The sequence below is a fragment of the Manis javanica genome, chromosome X (genome assembly GCF_040802235.1).
Source record: "Manis javanica isolate MJ-LG chromosome X, MJ_LKY, whole genome shotgun sequence".
Lineage (NCBI taxonomy): Eukaryota > Metazoa > Chordata > Mammalia > Pholidota > Manidae > Manis > Manis javanica.
This window is the reverse complement of record NC_133174.1, coordinates 121,573,478-121,601,293: the sequence shown is the minus strand read 5'-3', so window position 1 is coordinate 121,601,293 and position 27,816 is coordinate 121,573,478. Positions and strand designations below refer to the sequence as shown.

At 38.9% G+C, this 27,816-nt stretch overlaps 1 protein-coding gene across 14 annotated transcripts in view; it reads left to right on the top strand.

Moving 5' to 3' along the window:
• ENOX2 (ecto-NOX disulfide-thiol exchanger 2) overlaps positions 1 to 27,816 on the top strand; it is a 291,324-nt gene that overhangs the window by 110,158 nt on the left and 153,350 nt on the right. For 10 of the 14 annotated variants that reach the window (XM_037016937.2, XM_037016938.2, XM_037016940.2 and 7 more), the window contains one exon: positions 2,857 to 3,000. The exons of the other annotated variants lie outside the window; for them this stretch is intronic. Coding sequence is in view for 2 of the 10 variants with exons in the window: in XM_073228216.1 (XP_073084317.1) it covers positions 2,857 to 3,000 (144 nt within the window). In the remaining 8 variants the exon portion in view is untranslated. The remainder of the gene's footprint in view (positions 1 to 2,856; positions 3,001 to 27,816) is intronic. 14 annotated transcript variants of the gene reach the window in all.

Sequence of the window (27,816 nt, the reverse complement as noted above, 5' to 3'; positions counted from 1 at the left end):
TTGTTCTTTTTCTATAAGAAACAAGGCCTGAGATGGTATGCTGAGTTACCAGGATATTCATATGTCTGGATCATATATGAGCTGGATATGCAGAAAGTACTTGAAATCTCAGTCTTATTCAGTGCCAAACAAAAATCTGTACATTAGTATGAGGAATCAAATACCTAAGCTCCTAAAGTTTTCATCTGGGACTAAATCAAAAGCAAGCACCAAAGACAAATGCCTATGACTGAATACTTTCAATTCATTGGATTTTTTTCCTGGACTCCTTCAAATTTTAGAAAAAGGTACTAACAACAATGAAAAGGTTTAATGAACAAAGTAGGATATATCCTTGGATCATCAAATCCAGACCAATCTCTTCACACTATACATCAACAATTCTAGAAATTAAAAATGGAAATTCAGAATTACAACTGTAGCAGTTAATATTGTTTGAGCATCTGCTATATGCCAGATATGATGCACACTGTTTTATACACATGATCACATTTAATCCTTTTTAACAGTCCCATATGTTAGCTACTGTTACTAGTCTCCTCTTACAGATCGTGGCTCTGAAGCTCTGTGAGATCATCAGTCATCTACTTAATAAGGTGGGGAAATGGACTAATATATTATTCTGTAAAATTATCAAATGCAAAACAAAATAAGAAAAAATGTTCTGATTAATCATCATTAATCAGAACCTCCTAATCCCTGAGCATTCCTTTTGATCAAGATCCTTGATCAGTATAGTACTCAAATGATGGAGATGCATTTGAAATCTATTTTAAGTAATATTGATATAATCAGCATCAGAACTTTTAAGTTGTGGCATTAATTCTTGATTATCAGCTGTCAAGTCTTTAACTACAGGAATTAATAGAATAAGTCACCTACCCCCATTTTTGAGTGTTAATTAATTCATTCAACATTCACTATTTGCAAGCATGGTGCTGGATACCAGGGATACTGTTGTGGGAAAGAGTGAGAATGAGAGAGAGAACCTCACTAGAAAAGCTTACCAGCTTAGAGAGAAAAGATTTTTTTAATTCACTTAGAATAATAAGATAATCATAACTTTACATATTTTTATATTTAATATATATAAAATGTAACTAAATATATGTTAGTCAAAGTATATATATATTTGTGTGTGTATACATATATATACATATATATGTATACACACACTTATATTTATCTTTGCAACAACCCTGTGCAATGCTATCACTCCCTGTTTACACATTATGAAACTAAGACTAAGGGAGATTACATGAATTGCCAAAGCTACGCAGCTAATAAAGGACAAAGTTAGGATTTGAACCCCAATCTCTCGGGCCCTGAAGCACATACTGTTTCCACTATACCATTCTGTCTTTCAAGGAACTTGTTTTGGTCAGTATGATAATACAGAAACAGTTTTGGAATAGTACACTAATCATATTTGACTCTGGGACTACTCAGGTGTAAGAAACATCTTCATTTGTAAATTGTATAAAAATCTAGTTCATTGAAATAGTTTTGGTCATGATCTGAATGTTTTTTTAATACACAGCAATCAGTGTTTGTTTCTTTAGTTCTAGCCATGGTAGGGATTTAACAGGATGTCGATATGATGCTGAGAGTAGTTTACTTAAATTACAGAAGCAAGTTGTCATTTTTTCACTTAGTTACTCTGATGATGTAAAGGAAGACTGACAAGTCCCAAAAGACATTTAATGGAAGTGCTCCAAGTGGAGTCAGATTGCTGAAAAAATCGTACTTTCCACTTGGGCTGAACAATTAGCATAGGATACTTTTTATTGGAAACAATAATGTAAAGTCATTTTGTTAGAACCTTAGCATTCATTTTACGGAAACTTGATCGACTTCTAGCTGACTGGATTCCAAGCTTTTATTGACATTTTACAACATTGCCTCAAGAATTGTACAGCTGCAGCCCATAGGGAAATTAAGGGTTAAAGAAAGAGCCATGGCAGACCAACCTGATTCCTCTTTTGATAGGATTAGAGAACCAGTAGACAGATAAAAGGCTTAGGAGAGATTGCCTAACTTTGGGTTTTAACAAAGCTTTTGATTCCACATTTCATGAAGTTTTAATTGAAATACTCAAAATTCCAGGCTGCTGGAAGAGGAGTAAGAAGCTATCTCTGCTCATTCCTGATGGAACCGTGAAAGAGTTGGAGAGTAGATAATACCTTTGGCCATTATATATGGTGCAGGAGCAACTAGTAAAGTGACCAGGCTTCTGACACATTGAAGAGCATGGGATTAACACTACGTAAACCTGAGTCATAGCTCTTCATCACTTCAACTACTAAATAACCACCTTATGAATTCCGTATCTTTATTTCCTTTTCTCATTTGCTGTGGAGTTATGGTTTTCTTTTTGGAAGCCTCTGTATGATTGTTGGAGGTGACTTTGACACAAGCATAGTCTGATGAGTATGTCTGCATCAATTCAACAACCCTTGCAATAAAAGAATGTCAAGAAATCACTTAAGGGATACATGGCCAAGCTTTTAAGGAAGAGTGGGTCCAACCATAGCCACATTTAAAGAGGGTCCTATCTCTTTATGGGAGAAGGGAAAAGATAATTGATAGCTTATGGCCAAAAAATTGTTAATTTCCCAGAAACAGGAGGGATCTTACAAATTACAGAGTCACAGTGTTATAAGAGCCTATATTTTAATTATTTACTTGTCAACAAGATCTGTAAAAATTACAGAGGGCAACTGGTTTTAAGGAATTCTTCTATCACTCCTAGGCTCTTAAGATTTAGAGTTTTCCTGTAGTGGCTCACATAATGAAATATGGAAACATCCCAGTCCTTAATGGAGTCTGGATTTTGGCTTTCTTTTTCTTCTTTAGGATTGAACCAGCTGCCCTTTGACCCTGCCAACAACAACGAGCCCCTGCAGTTTGGTAGTGCCAGTGGCCCTCTGGTCACAGAAGGCCTCATTGAGAATGGAGGGGAGTCAAGCAAGAAAAGAAAGAGAACAAATGCTCCTTCAGGTAAGCTAGGCAATAATGCACTCTCATAAGCCAGTGTTACTGAGTCAACATTTCCCATAGCCTAGTATGTTCTGGGCACTGTGATGGGATTTGTAGGAACTACAGAAATGAGAAAGAGTACCCTGCCCTCAAGGAACTCATGGTGGGATGGGGGTGGGGGAGCACATACAGGAATAACTGATAATAAGATACAGTATCATCAGTGCTATGGTAAATGTGTAAAAGGAAAAACAACCTATGGAAGCACAAACGGGGGAAGAGTTAATTCAGCCTTGGACATCATGGAACACTTCACAGGAGAAGTGATATTTGTATCTGGTCCTTGAATGGGTAGACTTGAGACTAAAAGAGATGAGTAAAGAACATTGATTTAAGTAGAAGGAATTGCGTGTGAATTGTTTCACTGTACATTTTCCTTTGTATATATATGTGGCAGGCCACCCTCATTTGTACTTTGAAAGCAGATAACTGCATATATCTGCATCTCCCCACCCCACACCCATTTCCCTCAGGACATGCTATACCTGCACATGTTTATGCCCTCATAACTCAGAACAGTTGCGGAACAGATTTTCCTAAATCCTCTATAACAACCAACTCAATTTTTAGCCTCCCCTGCAATGCCCTCATCCTTCATGTTCAATTGGCTTATTCTCATGTAAAATTTCTCCAGAATGAGTGGGAAAACAATAGGAGAACCAGATCTTGATTATATGATGTTTTTAAATTTCATCGCTTTGTCACTTGACCAATTATGAAAATTGTATCCGTAGTATATGGAGACTGATCTGAGAATAGGCCTAATAGACATATTCCTGGTGTTTTTGTTTTTGTTTTATCCTGCTTTTTACTATTACTTTTACATTTGGCTTATGACATGGAGCATGTCTACAAACATAACATCATATCTGACTCTTAGGCCATAGGTCTTTCTGTTTATAAATCAAGATATTTGTGAAATGCCAACTTGGAAAACAAAAATACAGTTAAACATCAGCTATCTGAAACCCTCAAAAAAAGAGTGATTTTTAGAGCACTGTATTTTCTGGGGCACTGGAAATGCACAGGACACAGACCAGAAACTGGCCTGAATTCTAATCCCGCTCTATCTCTGCACCTTGGGGTTGGTTCCTGAGCCTCTCTGAGTTTCACTTTCTTGAACTATAAATGAGAAAGTATACTAAAACCTACCTATTTGGATTGTTAGTAGATTTAAATAAAATTATATTGGTAAAGTGCTTAGCATGATATGTGCACCCAGTAATCAATAAATGTTGCTATTATTTTATTATCATTATATGATAATATTATGAACTTCAACTTCTTAAGCATCAACACATTTCACATTTTTAGATAAAATCAAAATCATTTATGTGTGTGTGTATACTTACCTGCCTTTTTCAACATAATCTAAACTTTGCTTGATCATTTAGAGGTGTAATTCCAGTCATTAGTTATTGTACTATGCTCTCATACTCAGAGTTTCCAGGGTTTACTAAGGAATATGGGCCTTTTAACTCTACACTAAATTGGCCTAGACTGGTGGCTTTTTAGTTATTACAGCCACATTTTATACGTGTTCTGTCTCCCTTTCTGCAGTCTGCAGGCACTTCTAGTTTCTCTCCACATCCCTTTCTGTAGCAGCTTTCTTTCCCTCCAAATCAGTTAAAAACTCAAAAAGAAAAAACCCAGCCAACTCCAAATTGGTGAGTCAGATTAGTATGTTAACTAAGAGTTAAATCAGCTGTAACAGAACTCGCTATGAAGAGAGTTACTGGATTTAGGGCATCCACTTTAGACATCTATTTTGGCTGCTCCAAGGCCTTTTTAATCACTAATAGTTTTTCCACTGTGTTCATGACAAATGATGTTCTAGTTTAGAGTAATACTCCTGAACTACAGTTAATTCATGAGGGTGGGGAAAGACAGTTGGAATACCTTGGAGAAGGTAGCTGTGGGTAAAATTGCAATTTTTCCAGAATCTCTCATGTGGCTTTAGTGCACATGGTACTCCAAATGCGTTATTCTAAATTATGAACCAGCTTTAAAGAATTGCAGTTTTATTTCTAATGAGCATATTCAGTGAGAGCAAAATGACTATTGGAATATAGGATTTTAGCAGGAGATTATGCTAACCTCTAATTAGCAGAATCAATTTGCATTCAAATAATGAATATGCTAAAGTTCTTAAAAACCAGTATGTTCTTAAAAATAGGTGAAATAGGCCCCTGGCAGTCTAAATTAGCTCGCTTGCAATCTTTTTCACACGATTTGCTTACTGAACTCTTTCTTTGTATGTAATACAAAGGTAAACTCCAGCCCAGGTTAAATTATCACAAATTCCAAATCAGTGTAGTCCAAATTAATGAGGTCTTACCACACAGGGAATCTCTTATAATTGTTCACCTGACAATCTTATGGTATGATAAATGGGTAGATTGCTTTATAATAGTAATTTTCTTCCTATGCAATGCTAGACAAAAGGAAGAGGGAAGATATTTTGTGAGTAGGAACTTCCTTCTTTGTCACTCTTGCCTGCATCTTGGCAGGGAGGAAGGCCAGTTAGAGTTGGAAGTCCTTACAGGAACTACCAGCCGTTTCAGTTCTAAGCTGAGATACACATCGAGCCATTACATCACTCTCTTGCCACTGCAAGTGGAGGAGGGGGGCCTTTGCCTGTAGCTCCAGTTCCTTACTACTCTTCTTTTCTTCTTCCTTTCCCATCCTTCCTACCTCACTCTTTTCTACAAACTGCCTCTCTGCTTTTATAGTAAAATTGATTTCTTAAATGTCACCAGTGAGTCCAAATTGTCAAAGTCAGTGGCCTTTTGGCAATTCTCAACTACCTTGATCCGTTTGCTTCATTTGATGCTGTTATAGCCCACCTTCCTTGAGTTTTCTCTATTTCTGCTTTCCTTCATAATATACTTTGTACATTCTGCTTCCTTTTACACCTCTTTCCAGCATTCTTTCTCCTTTTCTTCCTACCTCCACTTAAAGTGATACTACTATCCACACTTAGAGGTGAAGAAATAAAGAAAGCCCAATTGTGAACATCTAGCAAGTGGGTTAGCCAGGCCTCCAACTCCAAAGCCTATCCTACTATGCCAGAACTACTATGTCTGTAGATATTAGGAATATGGACCCATCACTTAAATATATTAAACATTGGTAGACCCTAGGGAAAACAGAGTTTGTGTGAGAATAAGGTGAACAGTGCTTGGATTTGATCATCTCATGTTTCCTTCTTCTCAGCTCTTTTCTGCTACTCCCCCAAACAAGTCTTCTATTTCAGGCAAAGTGATCTGCTACTGTAACTCTGGGAAGGAAATCCCAGGGACAAAATACCTTTGAAACCAAAATCAGTCAAAGGGAGGAATAAAGTGGGAGAAACCCATTTATTTCTTACAAGCAGTCCTCTTCTGCTTCCCCATGTCTCTCATGACCAGGCTGCAGAAGAAGAGGCCCCTGCTCAACCTCTCCGGTCCAGATAAGCCCTCGCTCGCCCTTGTAATCACCTATTGATTTAGAGATGGACTACTTCTCTCTACCCCTTGGGAACACCTACAGTATGGAGATGCACTAAAGCCACATGAGAGATTCTGGAAAAATTGCAATTTTACCCACAGCTACCTTCCCCAAACGGTCACTGTGCCCACCTACTTTGTACCTTGATCATGCCATTTCCTTTGCCTAGCATGCCCTCCCTCTTCTTTCACCTGTCAAAATCCTGTCCAATTGACAGCACCCACTACAAGTCCTGGCTTCTCCAGCAAGCCTTGTGGATTATCCTGGTTAGAATTGTTCACTTGTGCCTCTGAAACTCCTTGGTCATTATAATCTATTGACATTGATTATAGACCACTTTAAACAATTGGTTATCTGTTCATATGCATATGTTTTAGCCTTTCAATTCAGCCCTTCATCAGAAGGGCCCTGACTCATATGTCTTTTAGCAGAGATATGGTGTCTTGCACACAGTAGGTGCTCTAGAAATATTTCTTAATTGATCATGTATCTGGCTGAAGAATTGCTTTCCTTTTGCTTTATACTGTCAATTATTCTGTTGTCATTCCCAAGGTAGAGCTCTGCACAAAACTAGGCACTCAGATCTAATGTTGATCACCTGACTGCCTCACTTGGCCCTAAAAGTCAAACTCCAGTCATTCATGAGATTACCTATTTATAGCAGCCATGCATCAAATCCGGGTATTGTGAAAAGAATACCTGGCCCTAATGAAATCCCTGCCTCCTTACTAGCTGAAATTTCATGAACACCCAAGAGATATTTATAGGTGGAGTTTGGGTGTCCTGTCACAACTCCTCTGTGAAGTAGATCAGTAATCTATATGAGATATTACTGCAGTATTTGGCCACAAACTCTTTCTTTGTAGACCTGGCTGCTTTGCAGCTTTTATCTTAATGTGAGCTCAGAATTCTTCAGTGTCTTCGCTTTCAAATCTCAACTTTTTCCCTTGGAAATGCTTCCTTGGTAATGCTCCAGCTACACAAATTGTCTAACGTTGCAATGAATCCACTTATTCAGATGATACTCTATGGCTAAAGAATAGAAAATTGTTAGAACCTTGTCAAATCGTAATTCCAAATTCCTGTCCAGAAGGCCAACTGCATCCTGGTTTGAGATTCACCTGTATTTGTAGAAGTAGAGATACCAACCCTCTTTTCAGATACTTCCATTAAACTGGAAGAACCCATCAGTCAACAAAATCTAATAACATTGTTTTAAGCAACATGCTGGTACATACACTAGTATTTAAGGAAAGTGTCAGCTTTCTGGAAGAGTGGGCAACTAACCTAGGGTAATTACGATACTAGAGTGATCATCCAGATGTGTACATCATTCCAGTTCCATTGTTTTCTCTCAGTCCTGTATTGAAAGATAGGTTTGCATTCAAATATGTGATAACTACTACTAAGCAGTATTGCCAAAGTTCATGTGAATGATGAGTACCTCAATATAAAAGACAGATCTTCAACCATTTTTCATTTATAATAATGATTGAATCTCAAGAGTTCAAGATCTCCAGAAAAACCCTTGAATTCATTAATAATCTGCATTGATATGGTGATTCTTTCTCTTATTATATGTTTGTATTCATTTCATTTTGCAGATGGAAGTGTTAACCAGAGAAAAGAAATGACTTTGACTAAGGTGGGCTAGCATCACCGGGAATGTTATTATATGATAAGGACTTCCAGATAATATCTAACTTGATCATAGACCCCTAACTCAGTTCTCAAGGTTTCCTTTAGAATTTCTGGAAGTCAAAAGGAGACTTGACAGTATGAAAGACAATGAACAGTTCCAGTTCTGCCAAGGCTAGATTAATAAGTGGAAGTGGACCTACAGAGCACTGAGGAAAGTTTCAGTCAGACATAAGGAAGAGCTATATTGGAATGAGTTACCAGGGGAAGTTGTTTAAGCCCACCTGCAAGAGAAATAGAAAAATGAGATGAGAACTGATCTGCCTAGGAGCACTTTCGTTTCCTTTCTTACCTGTAAGGGGGCAATGAACCAGGAAACTTTGCTGTGACACTTACAGCCCTTTGATTTACCTCAGACTCACAGGCCTGAGACTTATTTCACATGTACTTTGAAGTCCACAAATGAAAGCATTGATTGTTTTTAAAGAGAGAAAATGCCACTGTTTTATATCTTGCTGTTTGGTATTTCTAGCATGTCACTTGAATTATTATATTGCCAAAGGCAAGAAGAGCCTGTTGTTCATTCAGATGGAATTAAAATAAGAAAAGAGTAGACTAATAGCCCTACTCAGCTTCTTTAGTCTTTTGGACATTTTTATCTGATTACAGTTTCAGGAAATAATACCATATCTTGATAACTAGAGGATCAAAAAAGTAAGCTGACTTCTTTCTTTCTGATGTCTGATAGAAACTCCATGTGAAATTTTTCATCCTAAAGATTGTCAGAGGGAGGGATACAGGATAGAAGATACTAAAGATACAGGATAGAAGAATACTAATACATCTCTCTTAAGCTGCCCTAACTGTTGGAATAGCTTTGGGATCATTTTATGATTTCACTGAACTTAAGTCTTCAGTAGTTCTTCTCTTAGCAGACATGAGGTGTGAGTCAGCCTCCTGTGTTGGTAATGTAGAAGCTAGTGGTAGATACTGATTCATAGGATTTTAGAGTTGGAGGCAACATCATCTAACTGCATTATTTTTGCCAATGAAGAAACAAACTCGGAGAAGGGACTTGTCTAAAGCCACATGATTAATTAGTGGCAGAACCAGAACTAATTATTACTAGTCCTATATAATCATTTCGAGTTGGTTAGTGATGGCATGTGATTGATTGATTTGTACAGTAGATGGCATGTGGTTGATTGATTTGTACAGCAGAAAGTGTATCTGTAACCTAGAGGAACTGGCTTTCCCCATGTTAATAGTATTACATGATTTGTGGCAAGCTACCCCAGTGGTATATGAGATCCCATATCTGTTCTGCTTGCCACATAGGGGAGGGACCTTTGATCTCAAGCTAGAAAAGAAGTTTGAGACCGGAAAAATCCTATGAGGAAGTTGTTTCTGTAGAGCTGAACTCCAGCAGCTCAGCAAATCACAGAATCAACTCTTTGTGACACCTGCTTTCTTGGCAGGGGACAGTTTGTGTCCTGCATCCCAGCCCACTCTTAGGGCTACTCCATTCAAATAGGAAAAAATTATAATCATGTTTTATGTGTAATTTAAACTTTGTTGCATAATTTTGTCTAGCAGATCAATTCTTGATTTTTAGGTAAACACTTATCTGGAAAAAAAAACAGTTTTTGAACAGTAAAACTTAATTTCAGAGTAAGTTATTCTTAGATTTGGAGAGGTTGTTTTCCTCTCCTGTTAGCTTAGTAAACTTATCAAAACAACTGTCATTCTTGACCTTGGGGTCTGTAAGGGCATCCCTGGCCTTGAGAAAGGAGCATACTCAGACATGTAGTGAAAGAATATGGAAGATTATAATTTAGCACTGGATTTGCCACTTCTGATTAGCGTTTATATCTTGGGTAAATCAGAGGCCATTTTTTAAGCCTTACTTTCCACAACTGTTAAATGAGAAAAGCATTTTGAAAAATGTCAAGTACTACTCTTACAGTTACTGCTACTGCTTATAGAGTTTAAGAATGTGAATGCTTTTCTCCTTCCAGTTCTGAACCGAACTTAGAACAAACAAAAAAGCCTTGTGAGAAACAAAATGTAGTATCAGCTTTATTGTAAGTAAAACTGGATTGAAAAACATGGTTTGAGCCTGAGGCCTAATGAGGCTTACTACCATCTCCAGCTCCAAATCTATACCTTGATACCCACTCGTGGGAAAGGTTGAGTCTGCAGAGCAGATCACTTACTCTGACAGTGTCATTCAGAGTGGTGGCCCATGTCACAATTCAGGAGAAGCTAGCAATTAAGAGCAAGGTGAGTCAGTTGGCCTGCCACTGGCAAACAGTGCCTGCACCCTGACTAAGCTCTGCTCACCTTAAGAGACAATGGTTCATCTCAACTCAAGGGCATTCTGACTTGACAGCTAGAATGCAGAGGTTAAGTCATGAATGAGCACTTTTTTTTGTTCTGATCTTGCTAATTAGGTAAATCAGTCCTCTTCTTGTGTCAGGCAGCAAGGAAGGGTCAGGTGAAAGCCCAGAGAAGCTTCTATAGCGCAGTCTGTCCTCTCTCACAAACAGAGTAGATGTTCCCTCCTCTTCATAGAATGGTAACAAGAGTGACATGAACCCCCACAACCCCAATATTGCTGTTTATTTGAAGGTTAATATAACTTTTGATTTTCGAAGTCCAATCCTTTGAATTTGTTTAAGCCTGGGGAGACTAGCAATCACAATCCATTGTGTGGTACAAATAAATAGGGTTGTTCTAATATACATGTGTGACATTTAGATTTTTAGTTTTCCATATATAAAATCAACACAGATCCCAGGTGGAACTTAACTTCTTATTATCTGCTTTAGCCTCAAAGAAGTCCCTTACAGTGAAGAGATTTCATTCACAAATTCCAAACATAGAATACCTGTGCTGCCATTGCAGCATTGTCATTCACCTGGGGTGGCAAGCTCCACAAGTCTTCCTTTCTCTTTCATGACACCAAAGTATAATAATTAAAATACTACTAATAATAGCTAATACAATGGAATACCTACTGTGTGCCAGATACTGTTCTAAGTGTTTCAAGTATGTTAATTTACTTGATTTTTACAGCAACTCTGTGACTATCCTCATTTTACTGATAAGAAACTTAATTATAGGGAACTTAAGTAATTTGTCCAAATAGTAAGTAGAGGAGATGAGATCCAAACCCAGACTAGCTCCAAAATGAGCATTCAGAGCCAGTTAACTGAATCCAAATGGAAACTGAGAGGGACCAGTCAGGCTTAAGAACTAGTACTGCTGCCTATAGTGTACCAGAGAGGCTAGGTGTACTGAGACCACTATGGATCAGAATGTTGGCCATTTGCATTATTCTGTGACAGAGTATGTCTAGAGTCTTCTGTCAGGAACTGAAGTGACAGTGACGCAGTAGACCCAAAAGTCTCAAATAAAAAGGAGTTGTATAAATGTTGACCACTCTAAGTATCTCAACACAGAAAGAAGAGACCACCTAATCTGCAGTTTTCTCTTTCTCTGCTTTGTTTCCTGATATCCATTTATTATTTTTTGAAAGAGAAATCCATGACGGTGAAATTCCCTCTTGTAATAGACTAGGAGACAGTTGATTTTTTTTTCTAATCTTCGATTTCCTTGATAATGTGAGCTATTTAATTTAAGCCATGCAGGTTGTAGTATTTCATATTGAGCAATTGCTTGTCTAACGAAATTAATTTTAAAATATTTTTCTTATGCTACATTTTATTTTTTAGCAAAAGCAACTTTTATGTGCAAGCTGTTTTATGGAATATGGTGAGTGAGGGTCAATGAGAGTGGCACAGGAATCCATTAGAGATTCATCCAACTGCTGAAATGAAATGTACTATTTTTTGAGAGGAGACAGGTTTCAGCAGGTGGCATTCCCTAGCTACAGCCACTTTCTTCTGTATATTTGATTCAATAACAGCAATATAGGAGTAGCAGCTTTTATTAAAGGATCATATGCCAACTGCTATAACCAAGTGTTTTACATATATAAATTCAAGCAAACTTCACACCAAATCTCTAAAGTAGATACCATTTTCTCCTTCGTTTATAGATTAGAAACCTGAGGCTTATGAAAATTAGGAAACTCTCCCAGTCTATAGCTAGTAAGCAGTAGAACAGGGCTTAAAAAGAGGGATGCAGGATAAATCGTTAAGAGCCCATGCTCAGAATCTTAGCTCTGACCTTAGGTAAGTTATTGCAGCTCTTCGAGCCTCAATTTCCTCACCTATAAAACAGTAATAATAATACCAAATGTACAGGTTGTTTTGGGGTTAAGTGAGAAAGTGAATAAATAGTGTTTAGCACATAGTGTTCTTTTGTTCAGTGAATATTTATTCAATCCTAATAAGTGTGAGGCATTGTGGTAGGCATTACGAGTACAGCTGTGAATAAGACAAACTCTAACCCTGGCCGTGTAACACTTAGTCTGGTTAAGAAGACAGTCACTGAGTAAATAATTACACAAATAATTGTTAGCAATTATGCCGAGTGCTATGAAAGTATGACTGCTTGTAGTGAATACTCAGTAAATAAGAGCAGATTTTTACTGAGGGGCTATTATATGCTGGGAACTATGCCAGGTAGAGAATTGAGTGCAGGTGCACAATTGGATGAAGAGTGGAGGCATTTTCAGAAAAGTTTATTTCACATCAGGGAGAGGTTAACCAAGACATATTTGTCCCTCTGATCAATCAAGGAAGCTTTGGGGGGTAGGAGATAAAATTTCAGAAGATTCTTGGTTGAGTTCACTGGGAAGAGAAGATATCAAGTTGAGAATGTGCCTTTTTTTCCCCAAAATTAATTCCTAGGGATCATGCAAGTTATTTAATCCAAGGGCATCCCCAGCATGAGTGGCTTTTGTATCTAGCAAGATAAAGATTCTTAAGAAGCTTGTGTGACAAGCCACAGGGACCAGGCTTTCCCTCTAAGATGTACACTATGAGCTGAATTCATGCTTTGGAACTTGGAGTCAAGTCTGAGCATTGAACAAGTCATAATCACGTACTGTTTTCACATGCTGATTTAAATATCATTTCATACAAACATAGTTGTTCTACTGGCAAGCTGTTTTCTAATTGGGCCCTTTTTATTCCTCTCCATAATTACGCTGGTCTAGGATGAACAGCCTGAGAAACATTGACTAATGAATCCAAAATTATCTCAGCAGGGTGACCCCAAGATTTCAGCTTCTCTTGATTTTGTGCCAGATCTCTGTTAAGCAGTTTATTACCAGCACTAGGGGTGTGCAGAGATGACTACAAATCTTCCAGGCTGGGGCTTGCCATCAATTAAAACTATTATCCTTTCCTGTGAGGTGCCACTCTGTGACATAGCCTGCAAAGAGGGAGATGCCTTTAACTTCTGTTCTCCTGTCAAACAGCCAGTCAGGTGGAGAGCTTTGTGTTGAAGCTCAGATGGCCCAGAAGTGTTCTATGTCTTCGTTGGAGTAAGTCAAGTAAAGGTAACTAAGGAACTTGATTCTCTGCCTTTACTCTGGGCCCTAGCTGATGAAATTAAGTGCGACTTGGGACTTGACACATTGGTAGCTAAAAGTCTGTTCTACATAACTCTGTGAAGATGGCCTCATTACTGTTCTTATTTTACCAATAGGTCATAGAGATTCAGACCATGGAGATTCAGAGGTTTTCCCAAGGTTAGACAGCCAGTAACCTATTCAAACCCAGGCTTTTGGATGATGGGTCCTGTGCACTTTGCACCATGCCCCACTGCTTTCTAAGGTTTCTGAAGAAGGCAGTGCCATGATCTGAGCTGTACTTTCAAAAGATACTCTAACCAAAGTGTTTTTATTATGGATGGCAAAGAGTCAGAACTGGAGCTGGGGAGACAAGTTTGAAGCCTCTTGAAATAGTCCAGGAAAGTAAAATATGGGCCTGAATCAGTGTTATGGGAGTAGGGGTTGGGAGGAGGACAGATAAGAGAAACTTAAGGCAGGTGAATCATCCTGAACGATTATGGCTTAAAGAATTATAAAGCCTAGAAAAGAAAAAGACGTGAAAATCATTGGACCCAATTCTCTATCTTTCAGCAGAATATAATTATCTCTGCCTTCACAGGTGAGTTATCTGTGATTCAGCCCAAGTGACTTGCCCAAGGTCAAACTAGTTTGGGCAGAAAGGAGCTGGAACTCAGAACTCCTTCCTAGTACAGTCCTCTTTCCACTAAAGAATGCAGTCTCCCAGAAGTTTTTGGTTTTTTTTCTAAATATTCGATTGAAGTGTACAAAACTGCAAAATCATACATGTACACCAATGAGCTTTCACAAACAGCACACTTATGTAACCAGCACCTAAGACAAGGCACAGACCATTTCTGGCACCTCAGAAGTCCCTGGTACCCTTTTCCAGTGACTTAGTTCCTTGCCAAGGATAACTTCTGCCCTTTCTCTCCTTCTATTTAATAACTGCCTAGGGGGCCATGTCAGAGATTGGGAAATTTACTGCTGGGACCTTCCCGTTGATGGACATTTAGATCATTCCTATCTTTCAACTACCACACACAGTGCTGCAAAGAACATTCATGAACATGTGAGCAAGTATTACTCTAGAAGACAGTTTAATAAGTTGGATTGCAGAGTTGAAGTGTTAAGGGCTTTGTAAATTTTGATGGCTTAATAATATGATGATTTCTACAAAGGCTTCACCATCCAAAACCTGGTGTTCAGTGGGCTATTCACTGTCTTCTTGCCAGCACACGGTATCATCAGTCTTATGATTTTTTTGCCCATCAGACAGGCCAGAAACTGTAGTTTCATACTGTTTTAATTTGCATTTCTATAATGAGTACTGTGAGCATCTTTTTCAGATGTTTACTAATGCTTTGTGTTTCTTTTATAAATCTTTTGTGATATCCTTTGCCCATTTTTCTGTGATTATTTGTCTTTTGATTTCGGACTTGTAAGGGTTTTTTATATCATGGAAATTCATCTTTTTTCTGTTAAATGAGTTGCAAATGTTTTTCCATGTATTTTAACATTCTTTATGCTGTGTTCTTTCACATCAAATCTATTTTATACTCTTATTTCCCTCTTGTAGATTCTCTCATCATTCCTGTAAGCATAGAAAACCACATTATTTTGGATTTTTCAGAGCAACCCCAGTGTTCATGTTCTATCCCATTGTCCCTGAAAGTACAAGTACCTATGTCAAATCATGCCTTCCCAATTGTGGAGTCAGGAAATTTAGTCACCCCCCCCCCCTACAGTAGTTGTCAGTGCAGTTCTTGATCTGTATTCTAGGCAATAGCCAGGTGCTCTCTGAGGGGAAAAAAGTAGGGTAGCAGGACAAACCTGTCTTATAGCTATGGAATCTGGTATATGTTAAAGGGAATGTGAATATGGTATAAACGCTATATTCTCAACATTGCATCCCCAGCTGTCTTCTGCTGACACTCAGACAGCTGTGAAACTTTGGAATGTTTGGTTGCCACTTGAAAGTATTTGGTTACACAGAAAAACGTCTGGAAGAATTCTTTCTGGTGTCTATAAAGGAAAATGGAACTTTTTTAGCACGTGGGAAAAAATCTCTTAAATCCCCATCCATATTCTTTAGGGCTATAAAAATTAGTTGTGTCTAAAAAATAAAAAGTTTGTTAATCAAAAAATGTCAGTTAGTATTTAGCTTATTTATATAGCCAGTTTGAAAGCATTCTCAGTGATAATTGCAAACAAAAAATATATTAATGTGTTTATTTATAAAACATTATTGGATGTATATTTTGTGTCAGGTAATACTGGATGGAAAGGTAGATGAAAATGCTAATTTCTAGCAGAAACTGAGAGATGAATAAGACCTGGCTGTCCTCCACAAAGTGCCTACACTTAGTAGACAGAAATTATTCCCTTCCACTGATGAAAAACACATCCTTAGGAATTAGAAAGGGACCACATTGGTTAGTTTTTATTTAGAATTACTGAGTTTGCTTGCAAGCAGTAAAACTGAATTCACCCTCAATTATTCAGTACTGCTGCCTGTTTCCTGTATTTTTCTTTTGGAAGCCCCATTATTATCCTCTGTTTTCAGGAAAAGATTGTATGAACATTCAAGTAAGCAAAGATGATGCCTTGTCTTCTGCCAAAATTTCCTTTGTCCAAGTGTCAGTGACACCTTTAGGATATGAAGTGGCAAAAGTGATCTTGTTTTGAATTGATGGGTATTTAGATGGTAGAAAGAAAAGAAAATAGTGAGATGGGGACTCTAAGCCTGTTTAAACCTTAAGTGTCCTAAGGAATGACACATTTTTCACTAAGAAATGTTGACACATTTTTCACGAAGAAATGTTCTGGGGTGATAATTGGCTTTCTATTGCACACTGAACATGGCTTGAGAAGAAAATCCTTCCCCTCAATTAAACAGGAAGTGTTGGTATTGTATTTTTTAAATTAATTCAATAACATTTGCTCTGATAATTGACCTCATAGAGCTTCATACTGAGGGTTCATTTTCATTTGTGTGTGCAACTTAAAAGTTTCTTAAGCATAGGTCAGTTAAAAAATGAATATGAATATTGGACTGATCAACTTTCTTCCCTCTCTACCGTACCTCTTACCTCCATCCAAGCTTTATTTGAGGTTTAAACCCAGTGGGGAAGTTCTAAAGCATCAGAGCTCCAAGGATAACTCTGTAATTTGAAATTCCACTTCTCTGTTCCTGGCCTTCCTCACACAACAAACATACTCATACCATTTTTCACAATTGTTCTTTGAAAGGATCAGTATGCCTTTGCTTCCAGGAGAGCTCCTGAGTTATTTTTGAAAGTTAGTAACAGCCCAGTAATTCTCTTCCCTTCCCCATAGAGCAGATGCTCAAGTCTTTCAGATTTCTTTGGCCACTTTGGCTAGTTTTCTTCCAAGACAAGAATTTGTAGCCCTGAGCACCTCCAGAAGGGTCAAACAACCTGTATGGCAGGGTGGGGGGGAGGGGTTCCTACTGTTACACTGAAAGCTCAGGAATAAGAAAAGAATCAGATCATGCAGCAGGGTACTGGGGACAAGGGGTAGGGTGGGGTGGAACTGGCAGCACTAAGAGATCATCTAGTCCAGTGGTTCTCATCCAATGTACCTGAAGGATGCATTCACATTTGTATCGATTTAGCACTACAGCAATGATACTTGTGGCAGGGTGGTCATGGATGAAAGCAGGTATTCCTTTTGGAGAAGCTTCTAAGAAATATGTCTTGGGGAAGGGGATATGTGTAGTTTTCATAAATAAATGCTCCCTAGAAGGAAGTATAGCACAGAGAATACAAGTAGTGACTCTATAGCATCTTACTATGCTGATGGGCAGTGACTGTAATGGGGTGTGTGGTGGAAATTTAATAATAGGGGGGAATGCAGTAACCACAATGTTGCTGATGTGAAACCTGAGCATAAGATTGTATATCAATGATACCTTAATAAAAAAAAGCTCCCACTCCCACTTTAACTAAACTAAATTTCCAAACATGATGAAACAGTTCAGTGTCAGAACTGGGACATGATCCCAGGTCTCTGGACTCCCTATCCTCTTTTCTTTTCACTGTGCTCTTCTATGAACAAAAAAAAAAAAAAAAAAAACAGAAAAGGAAAGGAAAGGAAAGGAAAAGAAAAACAGGGACTGGAGAATTAAAGATGGCAGCATGAAAGGTGAGACAGAGGCTTCCTCCTAAAACTGCATATAATACAAAAATATAATTAATACAACTACTGCTGAAAGAGCAACAGGAAAGAGGACTGTGCCAGATGGCATACAACTGGAGAAAAGAGCAGACCTCATGGAACAGGGTAACATACCAAAGTTGTGGCATGGTGGGACCCAAGCCCTTCCCTCACCCCAGTTTACTGGTGGGAGGAAGAGAAACAAAGCAGAGCAGGAGTGGAGGCCTGGGACTGCTGAATATCTATCTCAGGAGATCTGCTCTGGGAGCACAACCCTAATTTCATGGTGCTTGCATGGTACTCTCGTGATTAGGGGGTTGGAAAGCTAAGACAGGCAAAATTCCTGGAGAGACTGAGACTCCAGCCACTTGTGGAAAGTAGGGATCCATATGTGGCTGCTCTGAGACAAAAGAAAGGCATGCAGTCTAAGAGACTTCCTATCCTCTGTTTTCAGAGGGATACTAAAGGGCTACTAAAGGGGAAAGGATTGCACAGAGATTACTGCTCAGGAGAAAGGACAGGTAGACAAAATTGTCTGGGGGCACTCTGCCCAGTAGGTTGGGAGCTTTCACTATCATAAGGTGCTCCAAATCTCAGGATGGCTACACAACTCTAAGGACCCCCTCTGTGATATGCAGCCTACTGTGCCTTTCTCCTGGCCAGCCCCACCTGGCTCTCAAACTGGCAAACCCCACCCTGTCATTAGGAGAGCCAGATGGAAGATCTGTCTATAGCAACTACAAACGCAAAGCATAGAGGCTTATACCTGTGTGCTTGGCCCACTGATTCTGGCAGTGGAGTCAGGTAAAGCAGCCAGGAAGAAGGAAATAGCTCTTTCCTCCCTCCAGGCACCAATACCACTTCCCTGCGACCCCCGACATTGGTTCGGGGGCTGAGCAGCTCCAGAAAGTAGAGCTTCTGGGCACTAGAGGGTGCAAAATACCAGTATGAAACACAAAAGGAACCTGGTTCAATGTAAAATTACTAATAAAACTCCTGAAAAAGATTTAAATGACATCCACCTCACGAATATTCCAGAAAAGGGCATTCAAAGTAAAAATCATTAACATGCTCATGGAGGTGTGGAAAGAAATTCAAGAACTCAGGAATGAATTCTGGTCAGAGATCCAATCATTGCAGAGCACAATGGAGAGAATTAAAAGCAGATTAGATACAGTAGAAGAGATGATAAATGAAATACAAACTAGAGAAGAGGAATACAAAGAAGCTGAGTCACAGAGAGAAAAAAGGATCTCTAAGAAGGAAAGAATATTGAGACAACTGTGTGACCAATCCAAACAGAACAGTATTCATATTATAGGGGTACCAGGAGAAGAGAGAGAAAAAGGGATAGAAAGTGTCTTTGAGGAGGTAATTGCTGAAAACTTCCCCAACCTGGGGAAGGAGATAGTCTCTCAGGCCATGGAGATACACAGATCTCCCAACACAAGGGACCCAAGGAAGACAACACCAAGTCATATACTAATTAAAAAGGGAAAGATCAAGGATAAGGACAGACTACTAAAAGCAGCCAGAGAGAAAAATAAGATCACATACAAAGGAGAGCCCATAAGGCTATCATCAGACTTCTCAGCAGAAACCTTACAGGCCAGAAGGGAGTGGTATGATGTATTTAATGCAATGAAGCAGAAGGGCCTGGAACCAAGATTACCTTATCCCGCAAGGTTATCATTTAAATTTGAAGGAGGGATTGAACAATTTCCAGATAAGCAAAACCTGAGAGAATTTATCTCCCACAAACCACCTCTAGAGTGTATTTTGGAGGGCTTGCTATAGATGGAAGTGTTCCTAAGGTTGAATAGCTGTCCCCAGAGGTAATAAAACCACAGTAAAGAAAGTAGAACAGATAATTACTACACAAGTGCAAAATTAAATTAACTATCCCCAAACTCAATCAAGGGGTAGACAAAGAGTACAGAATATGATACTTAATATATAAAGAATGGAGGAGGAAGAAAAAGGAGAAAAAAAAAGAACCTTTAGATTGTGTTTGTAATAGCGTATAAAGTGAGTTAAGTTAGACTCTTAGATAGTAAGGAGGTTAACCTTGAACCTTTGGTAACCACAAATCTAAAGCCTGCAATGGCAATAAGTACATACCTATCGATAATCACTGTAAATGTCAAAGGACTGAATGCACCAATCAAAAGACATAGAGTCACAGAATGGATAAAAAAGCAATACTTATCTATATGCTGCCTACAAGAGACTTACTTTAAACCCAAAGACATGCACAGAGTAAAAGAGAAGGGATGGAAAAAGATATTTCATGCAACTACTAGGGAGAAAAAAGCAGGAGTTGCAGTACTTGTATCAGACAAAATAGACTTCAAAACAAAGAAAGTCACAAGAGACACAGAAGGACATTACATAATGATAAAAGGGTCAATCCAAGAAGAAGATATAACCATTATAAATATCTATGTGCCCAACACAGGACCACCTACATATGTGAAACAAATACTAACTGAATTAAAAGGGGAAATAAAATGCAATGCATTCATTCTAGGAGACTTCAACACTCCACTTACTCTGAAGGACAGACCAACCAGAGAGAAAATAAGGACACAGAGGCACTGAATAACACATTAGGACAGATTGACCTAAGAGACATCTACAGAACTCTACACCCAAAAGCAGCGGAATACACATTCTTCTCAAGTGCACATGGAACATTTTCAAGAATAGATCATATACTAGGCCACAAAAAGAGCCTTGGAAAATTCTAAAAGATTGAAATTGTATCAACCAGTTTCTCAGAACACAAAAGTATGAAACTAGAAATAAATTATGCAAAGAAAATGAAAAACCCCACAAACACATGGGCGCTTCACAACATATTCCTAAATAACCAATGGATCAATGACCAAATAAAAACAGAGATCAAGCAATATATGGAGACAAGTGACAACAATAATTCAACACTGTAAAAATTTGTGGAACACAGCTAAGGCTGTGCTAAGAGGAAAGTATATTACAATACAGGCCTACCTCAGGAAAGAAGAACAATTCAATATGAGCAGTTAAAACTCACAAGGAACGAGACTAGAAAAAGAAGAACAAATGAGGCCCAAAGTCAGTAGAAGGAGGGATATAATAAAGATTAGAGCAGAAATAAATAAAATAGAGAAGAATAAAACAAAAGAAAGAATCACTGAAACCAAGAGCTGATTCTTTGAGAAAATAAGAAAAATAGATAAACACCTAGCCAGACTTATCAAGAAAAAAAGAGAGTCTCCTTACATAAACAGAATCAGAAATGAGAAAGGAAAAATCACTACGGGCACAACAGAAATACAAACAATTATTAGAGAATACTATGAAAATGTATATGGTAACAAACTGGATAACCTAGAAGAAATGGACAACTTTCTAGAAAAATAAAACCTTCCAAGGCTGACCCAGAAAGAAACATAAAATCTGAACAGACCAATTACCAGGAACAAAATTGAACTGGTAATCCAAAACCTACGTAAGAACAAAACCCCTGGACCAGATGGCTTCACCACTGAATTTTATCAAACATTTAGTGAAGACCTAATACCCATCCTCCTTAAAGTTTTCCAAACAGTAGAAGAACAGGGAATACATCCAAACTCATTCTACAAGGCCAGCATCACTCTAATACCAAAACCAGGCAAAGACACCACACACAAAAAAATGACAGACCAATGTCCCTGATGAACATAGATACAAAAATACTCAACAAAATATTAGCAAACCAATTTAAAAAATACATCAAAAAGATCATTTAAAATGATCAAGTAGGACTTATTCCAGGGATGCAAGAATGGTACAACATGCAAAAATACATCAACGTCATCCACCACATCAACAAAAAGAAGGACAAAAACTACATGATCATCTCCATAGATTCTGAAAAAGCATTTGACAAAATTCAACATCCATTCATGATAAAAACTCTCAACAAAATGGGTATAGAGGGCAAGTACCTCAACATAATAAAGGCCATATATGAAAAACCCACAGACAACATTATACTTAACAGCAAGAAGCTGAAAGATTTTCCTTTAAGTTTGGAAAAAAGATAAGGAGGCCCACTCTCCCCACTTCTATTCAACATAGTACTGGAAGTTCTAGCCATGGCAATCAGACAACACAAAGAAATAAAAGGCATCCAGATTGGCAAAGAAGAGGTTAAACTGTCCCTGTTTGCAGATGACATGATATTGTACATAAAAACCCCTAAAGAGGGGGACTCAAGATGGCAGCATAAGTATGGCAGCAGGACCTGAGCACTCCTCCCACCCCAGCTCTCCAATGGGGGGAAAAGAATCAGAGTGGGGAGGGAGTGGACACACAGGACTGTTAATAACCAGCCCTAGTAATCTGCACTGGGAGCACCGACACACATTGCATGGTGTAGTGGGTATTAGAGAAATGGAAAAGTAAAATCCAACATGGAGACTTCAAGTGGGTCCCCACAGCCTGCTCCCCCGGGACAGAAGAAAAGCAGGTGCTTTTTAAAATTCTTAAAGGGACAAGGTCTTATCAGCTGGACAAAACCATCCTGGCACACTCAGCCAAGCAGGCTGAGAATCCTAAGGAACTTCAAGTGCCCCAAATTCCTGGGGAGTAACCCAGCCTGGAATCCCCTCACAGTGATAAGCAGCCTGGCATTCATAACCCCTGGCTGGTGCTGCAATCAAACCGGCTGACCACCACAGCTGCAGAGCAGCTGGAGAACCCCGCCCACAGCAACCACACAGAGTCTCCTCCCAGCATGCAGCTAACCGCAACAGACCCAGAGGCTGCTGCCAGTGCATAGCTGCGCAGCACAGGAAGAGGAAGCTTGAGCAAGGTCCAGAAGGCACAAAGGGGCACTGTTCTCACAGTAGAACACATCCTACATGTCTGCCACCCCCCGCAGTGCTCTAGGCTAGACCAAGGGCCGTCCTACCCATGGCCACTCAGGAGATTATCCCAGAGAGAGCTCCCTGTGAGCGGGTAACCAGCAAAGGCAGCAGAAGCCGGATCAAGGTCCAGAAGGCATGAAGGGGTGCTGTTCTTACAGGAGAACACACCCTACATGTCTGCAGTCCCCCCACAGGGCTCTAGGCTAGCCTGAAGGCTGCCCCTCCCATGGCAACTCAGGAGATTCCCCCAGAGACTGCTCCCCATGTGCAGGAAACTGACCCAGGCAGCAGAAGCTGGACCAAGGTCCGGAAGGCACTAAGGGGCGCTGTTCTCACAGGAGAACACACCCAATGTGCCAGTGACCTGCTGCAGCGCCCTATGCTATCCTGAGGGCCGCCCCTCCCAAGGCACCTCAGGGGATTATCCCAGAGACTGCTCCCAGTATGTGGGTAACCAACACAGGCAGTAGAGAAGGGCAAGGTGACCAGCAAGTAGGAAGCAACTTTGTTCTCACAGCTGACACATGTGCCACCTGCCTGAGACCACTTCTATAGCCATTAAAAGGCATAAGAATTTGGTCCAGTCAAAAATCACTCAGACAACCCAAGAGAGAGGGCCTGGTGAGATAGATATAACCAATCTTCCCGAAAAAGAATTCAAAATAAAAGTCATAACCATGCTGATGGACCAGCAGAGAAATATGCAAGAGCTAAGGGATGAAGTCCTGAGAGAGATAACAGAAATGAAACAATCTATAGAAGGACTTAAGAACAGACTGGACGAGGTGCAAGATAGTGTTAATGGAATAGAAATCAGAGAACAGGAATACAGAGAAGCTGAGGCAGAGAGAGATAAAAGGACCTCTAGGAATGAAAGAATATTAAGAGAACTGTGTGACCAATCCAAATGGAACAATATTCGCATTATAGGGGTACCAGAAAAAGAAGAGAGAGAAAAAGGGATAGATAGTTTCTTTGAAGAAAAAATTGCTGAAAATGTCCGTAAGCTGTGGAAGGAAATAGTCTCTCAGACCATGGAAGCCCAAAGATCTCCCATCACAAGGGACCCAAGGAGGAAAACACCAAGACATATAATAATTAAAATGGCAAAAATCAAAGACAAAGACAGAGTATTAAAGGCAGCCAGAGAGAGAAAAAAGATCACCTACAAAGGAAAACCCATCAGGCTATCATCAGACTTCTCAACAGAAACCTTACAGGCCAGAAGAGAATGGCATGATATATTTAATGCAATGAAACAGAAGGGCCTTGAACCAAGAATACTGTTTCCAGCATGACTATCATTTAAATTTGAAGGATGGATTAAACAATTTCCAGACAGGAAAAAGTTGAGAGAATTTATCTCCCACAAACCACCTCTACAGGATATTTTAAAGGGACTGCTCTAGATGGAAGCACTTCTAAGGCTAAATAGATGGCACCAGAGAAAATAAATCATAGAAAAGAAAGAAGACCAACCAAATACTAACTAAAGGCAAAAAATAAAATCAACTATCCACAAAAGCAGTTAAAGGAAACACAAAGGAGTACAGAATAAATCACCTTACATATAAAGAATGGAGGAAGAAAAATAAGAAGGGAGAGAAATAAAGAATAATCAGACTGTGTTTATAATAGCTTAATAAGAGAGGTAAGTTAGATGGTTAGATAGTAAAGAAGCTATCCTTGAACCTTTGGTAACCACAAATCCAAAGCCTGCAATAGCAATAAGTACATGTCTTTTGATAATCACCCTAAATATAAATGGTCTGAAAGCACCGACCAAAAAACACAGAGATGTGGTACATATACACAATGGAATGTTATTCAGCCATCAGAAGAAAACAAATCCTACCATTAGCAACAATATGGATAGAGCTAGAGGGTATTATGCTCAGTGAAATAAGCCAGGCAGAAAAAGACAAGTATCAAATGATTTCACTCATCTGTGGAGTATAAGAACAAAGAAAAAAAAACTGAAGGAACAAAACAGCAGCAGAGTCACAGAACCCAAGAATGGACTAACAGTTACCAAAGGGAAAGGGCCTGGGGAGGATGGGTGGGAAGAGAGGGGTAAGGGGAAAAAAAGGGACATTATGCTTAGCAGACGTAATGTGGGGGGAGCATGGGGAGGGCTGTGCAACACAGAGACCACTAGTAGTGATTCTACATCATCTTACTACACTGATGGACACTGACTCTAATGGGATTTGTTGGGGGGACTAGGTGACGGGGGGAGTCTAGTAAACATAATGTTCCTCATGTAATTTTACATTAATGATACAAAAAAACACCTAAAGAATCTGCTCCAAAACTACCAGATATAATATCTGAATTCAGCAAAGTTGTGGTACACAAAATTAATATTTGGAAATCTGTGGCATTCCTATACACTAACAATGAACTAGCAGAGAGAGACATCAGGAAAACAATTCCATTCACAGTTGTATCAAAAAGAATGAAATACCTAGTAATCAACCTAACCAAGGAAGTGAAAGACCTACACCCTGAGAACTACAAGATGCTCACAGGAGAAATTAAAAAATACCAATAAATGGAAACACATCCAGTGCTCATGGATAGGAAGAATTTATTTTGTCACAATGGCCGTCCTGCCAAAAGCAATCTACAGATTCAGTGGAATTCCTATCAAAATACCAACAGCATTCTTCAACGAACTAGAGCAAATCATTCTAAAATTCATATGGAACCACAAAAGATGCTGAATAGCCAAAGTAATTCTGAGAAGGAAGAATAAAGCTGGGGAGATTATGCTCCCCAACTTCAAGCTCTACTACAAAGCCACAGTAGTCAAGACAATTTGGTACTGGCACAAGAACAGACTCATAGACCAGTGGATCAGACTAGAGAGCCCTGATATAAACCGAAGCATATATGGTCAATTAATATATGATAAAGGAGCCATGGACATACAATGGTGAAATGACAGCCTCTTCAACAGCTGGTGTTAGCAAAACTGGACAGCTAGATGCAAGAGAATGAAACTGAATTATTGTGTAACCCTATACACAAAAGTAAACTCGAAATGGATCAAAGACCTGAATGTAATTCATGAAACCATAAAACTCTTAGAAGACAATATAGGCAAAAATCTCCTAAATGTAAGCATGAGCAACTTTTTCCTGAATGCATCTTCTTTACCAAGGGAAACAAAAGCAAAAATGAACTCATCGGACTACATCAAACTAAAAAGTTTCTGTATGGCAAAGGACACCATCAACAGAACAAAAAGGCATCCTACACAATAGGAGAATATATTTGTAAATGACATATCCAACATCAGGTTAACATCCAAAATATATAAAGAACTCACATGCTTCAACACCCCAAAAGCAAATAACCCAATTAGCAAATGGGCAGAGGATATGAAGAGACAGTTCTCCAAAAAAGAAATTCAGATGGCCAGCAGACACATGAAAAGATTCTCCACATCACTAATCATCAGGGAAATGCAAATTAAAACCACAATGAGATATCACCTCACACCAGTAAGGATGGCCAGCATTGAAAAGACTAAGAACAACAAATGCTGGCGAGGATGCTGAGAAAGGGGAACCCTCCTACACTGCTGGTGGGAATGTAAGCTAGTTCAACCATTGTGGAAAGCAATATGGAGGTTCCTAAAAAAATCTAAAAACAGAAATACCATTTGACCCGGGAATCCCACTCCTTGGAATGTACCCAAGGAATACAACTTCTCAGATTGAAAAAGACATATACTTCCCAATGTTTATCACAGCACTTTTTACAATAGCCAAGATATGGAAGCAACCTAAGTGTCCACCAATAGATGAATGGATAAAGAAGATGTGGTACATATACACAATGGAATACTATTCAGACATAAGAAAGAAAGAAATCCCACCATTTACAACAACATGGATGGAGCTGGAGGATATTATGCTCAGTGAAATAAGCCAGGTGGAGAAAGCCAAATGCCAAAGATTTCCCTCATTGGTGGAGTATAACAATAAAACAAAACTGAAGGAACAAAATAGCAGCAGACTCAGAGACTCCAAGAAGGAACTATTGGTTACCAAAGGGTAGATGTGTGAGAGGGTGTGTGGGGAGGTAGGGAGAAGGGGAATAAGGGGTATTATGTTTAGTGCACATGTTGTGGGGGATCATAGAGAGAACAGTGTAGCACAGAAAAGGCAAATAGTGAATCTGTGGCATCTTACTACCCTGAACGACAGTGACTGCATTGGGGTATGTGTGGGGACTTGATAATATGGGTAAATGTAGTTACCTGATTGTTTTGCATGTGAAACCTTCATAAGAGTGTATATCAATAATACCCTAATAAAAAAAATCTTAAAAAATGGAAAGTAAAAAGAAAAACAGCAGGAAGAACATTGGGAAAGGAGAATAACTACCTGTGATGGTATACCTGCCTGCACTATCAGTTAATCTCTAGACACTTTCAAATAGCCTAGGCTCTTGGTTTCAAATTCTAGGCAGGCTACCTTTCCAACCTTGTGTCCTACCAGCCACCCTTCCTTGAACCTTGCTACAGCAACATTGGATTTCTTGACAGAATATGCCCTTTGCTTTCAATCCACTCCCTCAAACTGGAATATCCTCTTTCTTTTAGCCAGGAAAAGTCCAGTTTGCTCTTCAAGATGATAATTATTTATCACAGTGCTGGGTACTTTATGCCACAATATCTGCAAGTAGTACTTTTTGACTAAATGTGGATTAAACTTCTACAATTTTCATCTATTTTGAAGGGAAACATTGCCAAGGCCCAGCTCTAATATGGCCATGTATACCATTAAGTTCACCCTAATCTTATTGTCAGATTAATCAATTCTTTCTCCTGTGTTCAAATGAACATTTTGCTCCTCTTGTAGCACTTACTATTTCTTGTATTGTAGAAATTTATATACACACATAGAATTCTACTAGCTTGTAAGTTCATGAAGGCAAGGATCATGCCTTATTCATCTTTATATCTCTTCCCTCAGTAGTCATCATAGTGCTACACATATACTAGGTACCCAGTAAAGGTACTAAATAAATGAGCAAATTTCTCTTATTTTCATAGGAATTCTTTTCTTGAACTTA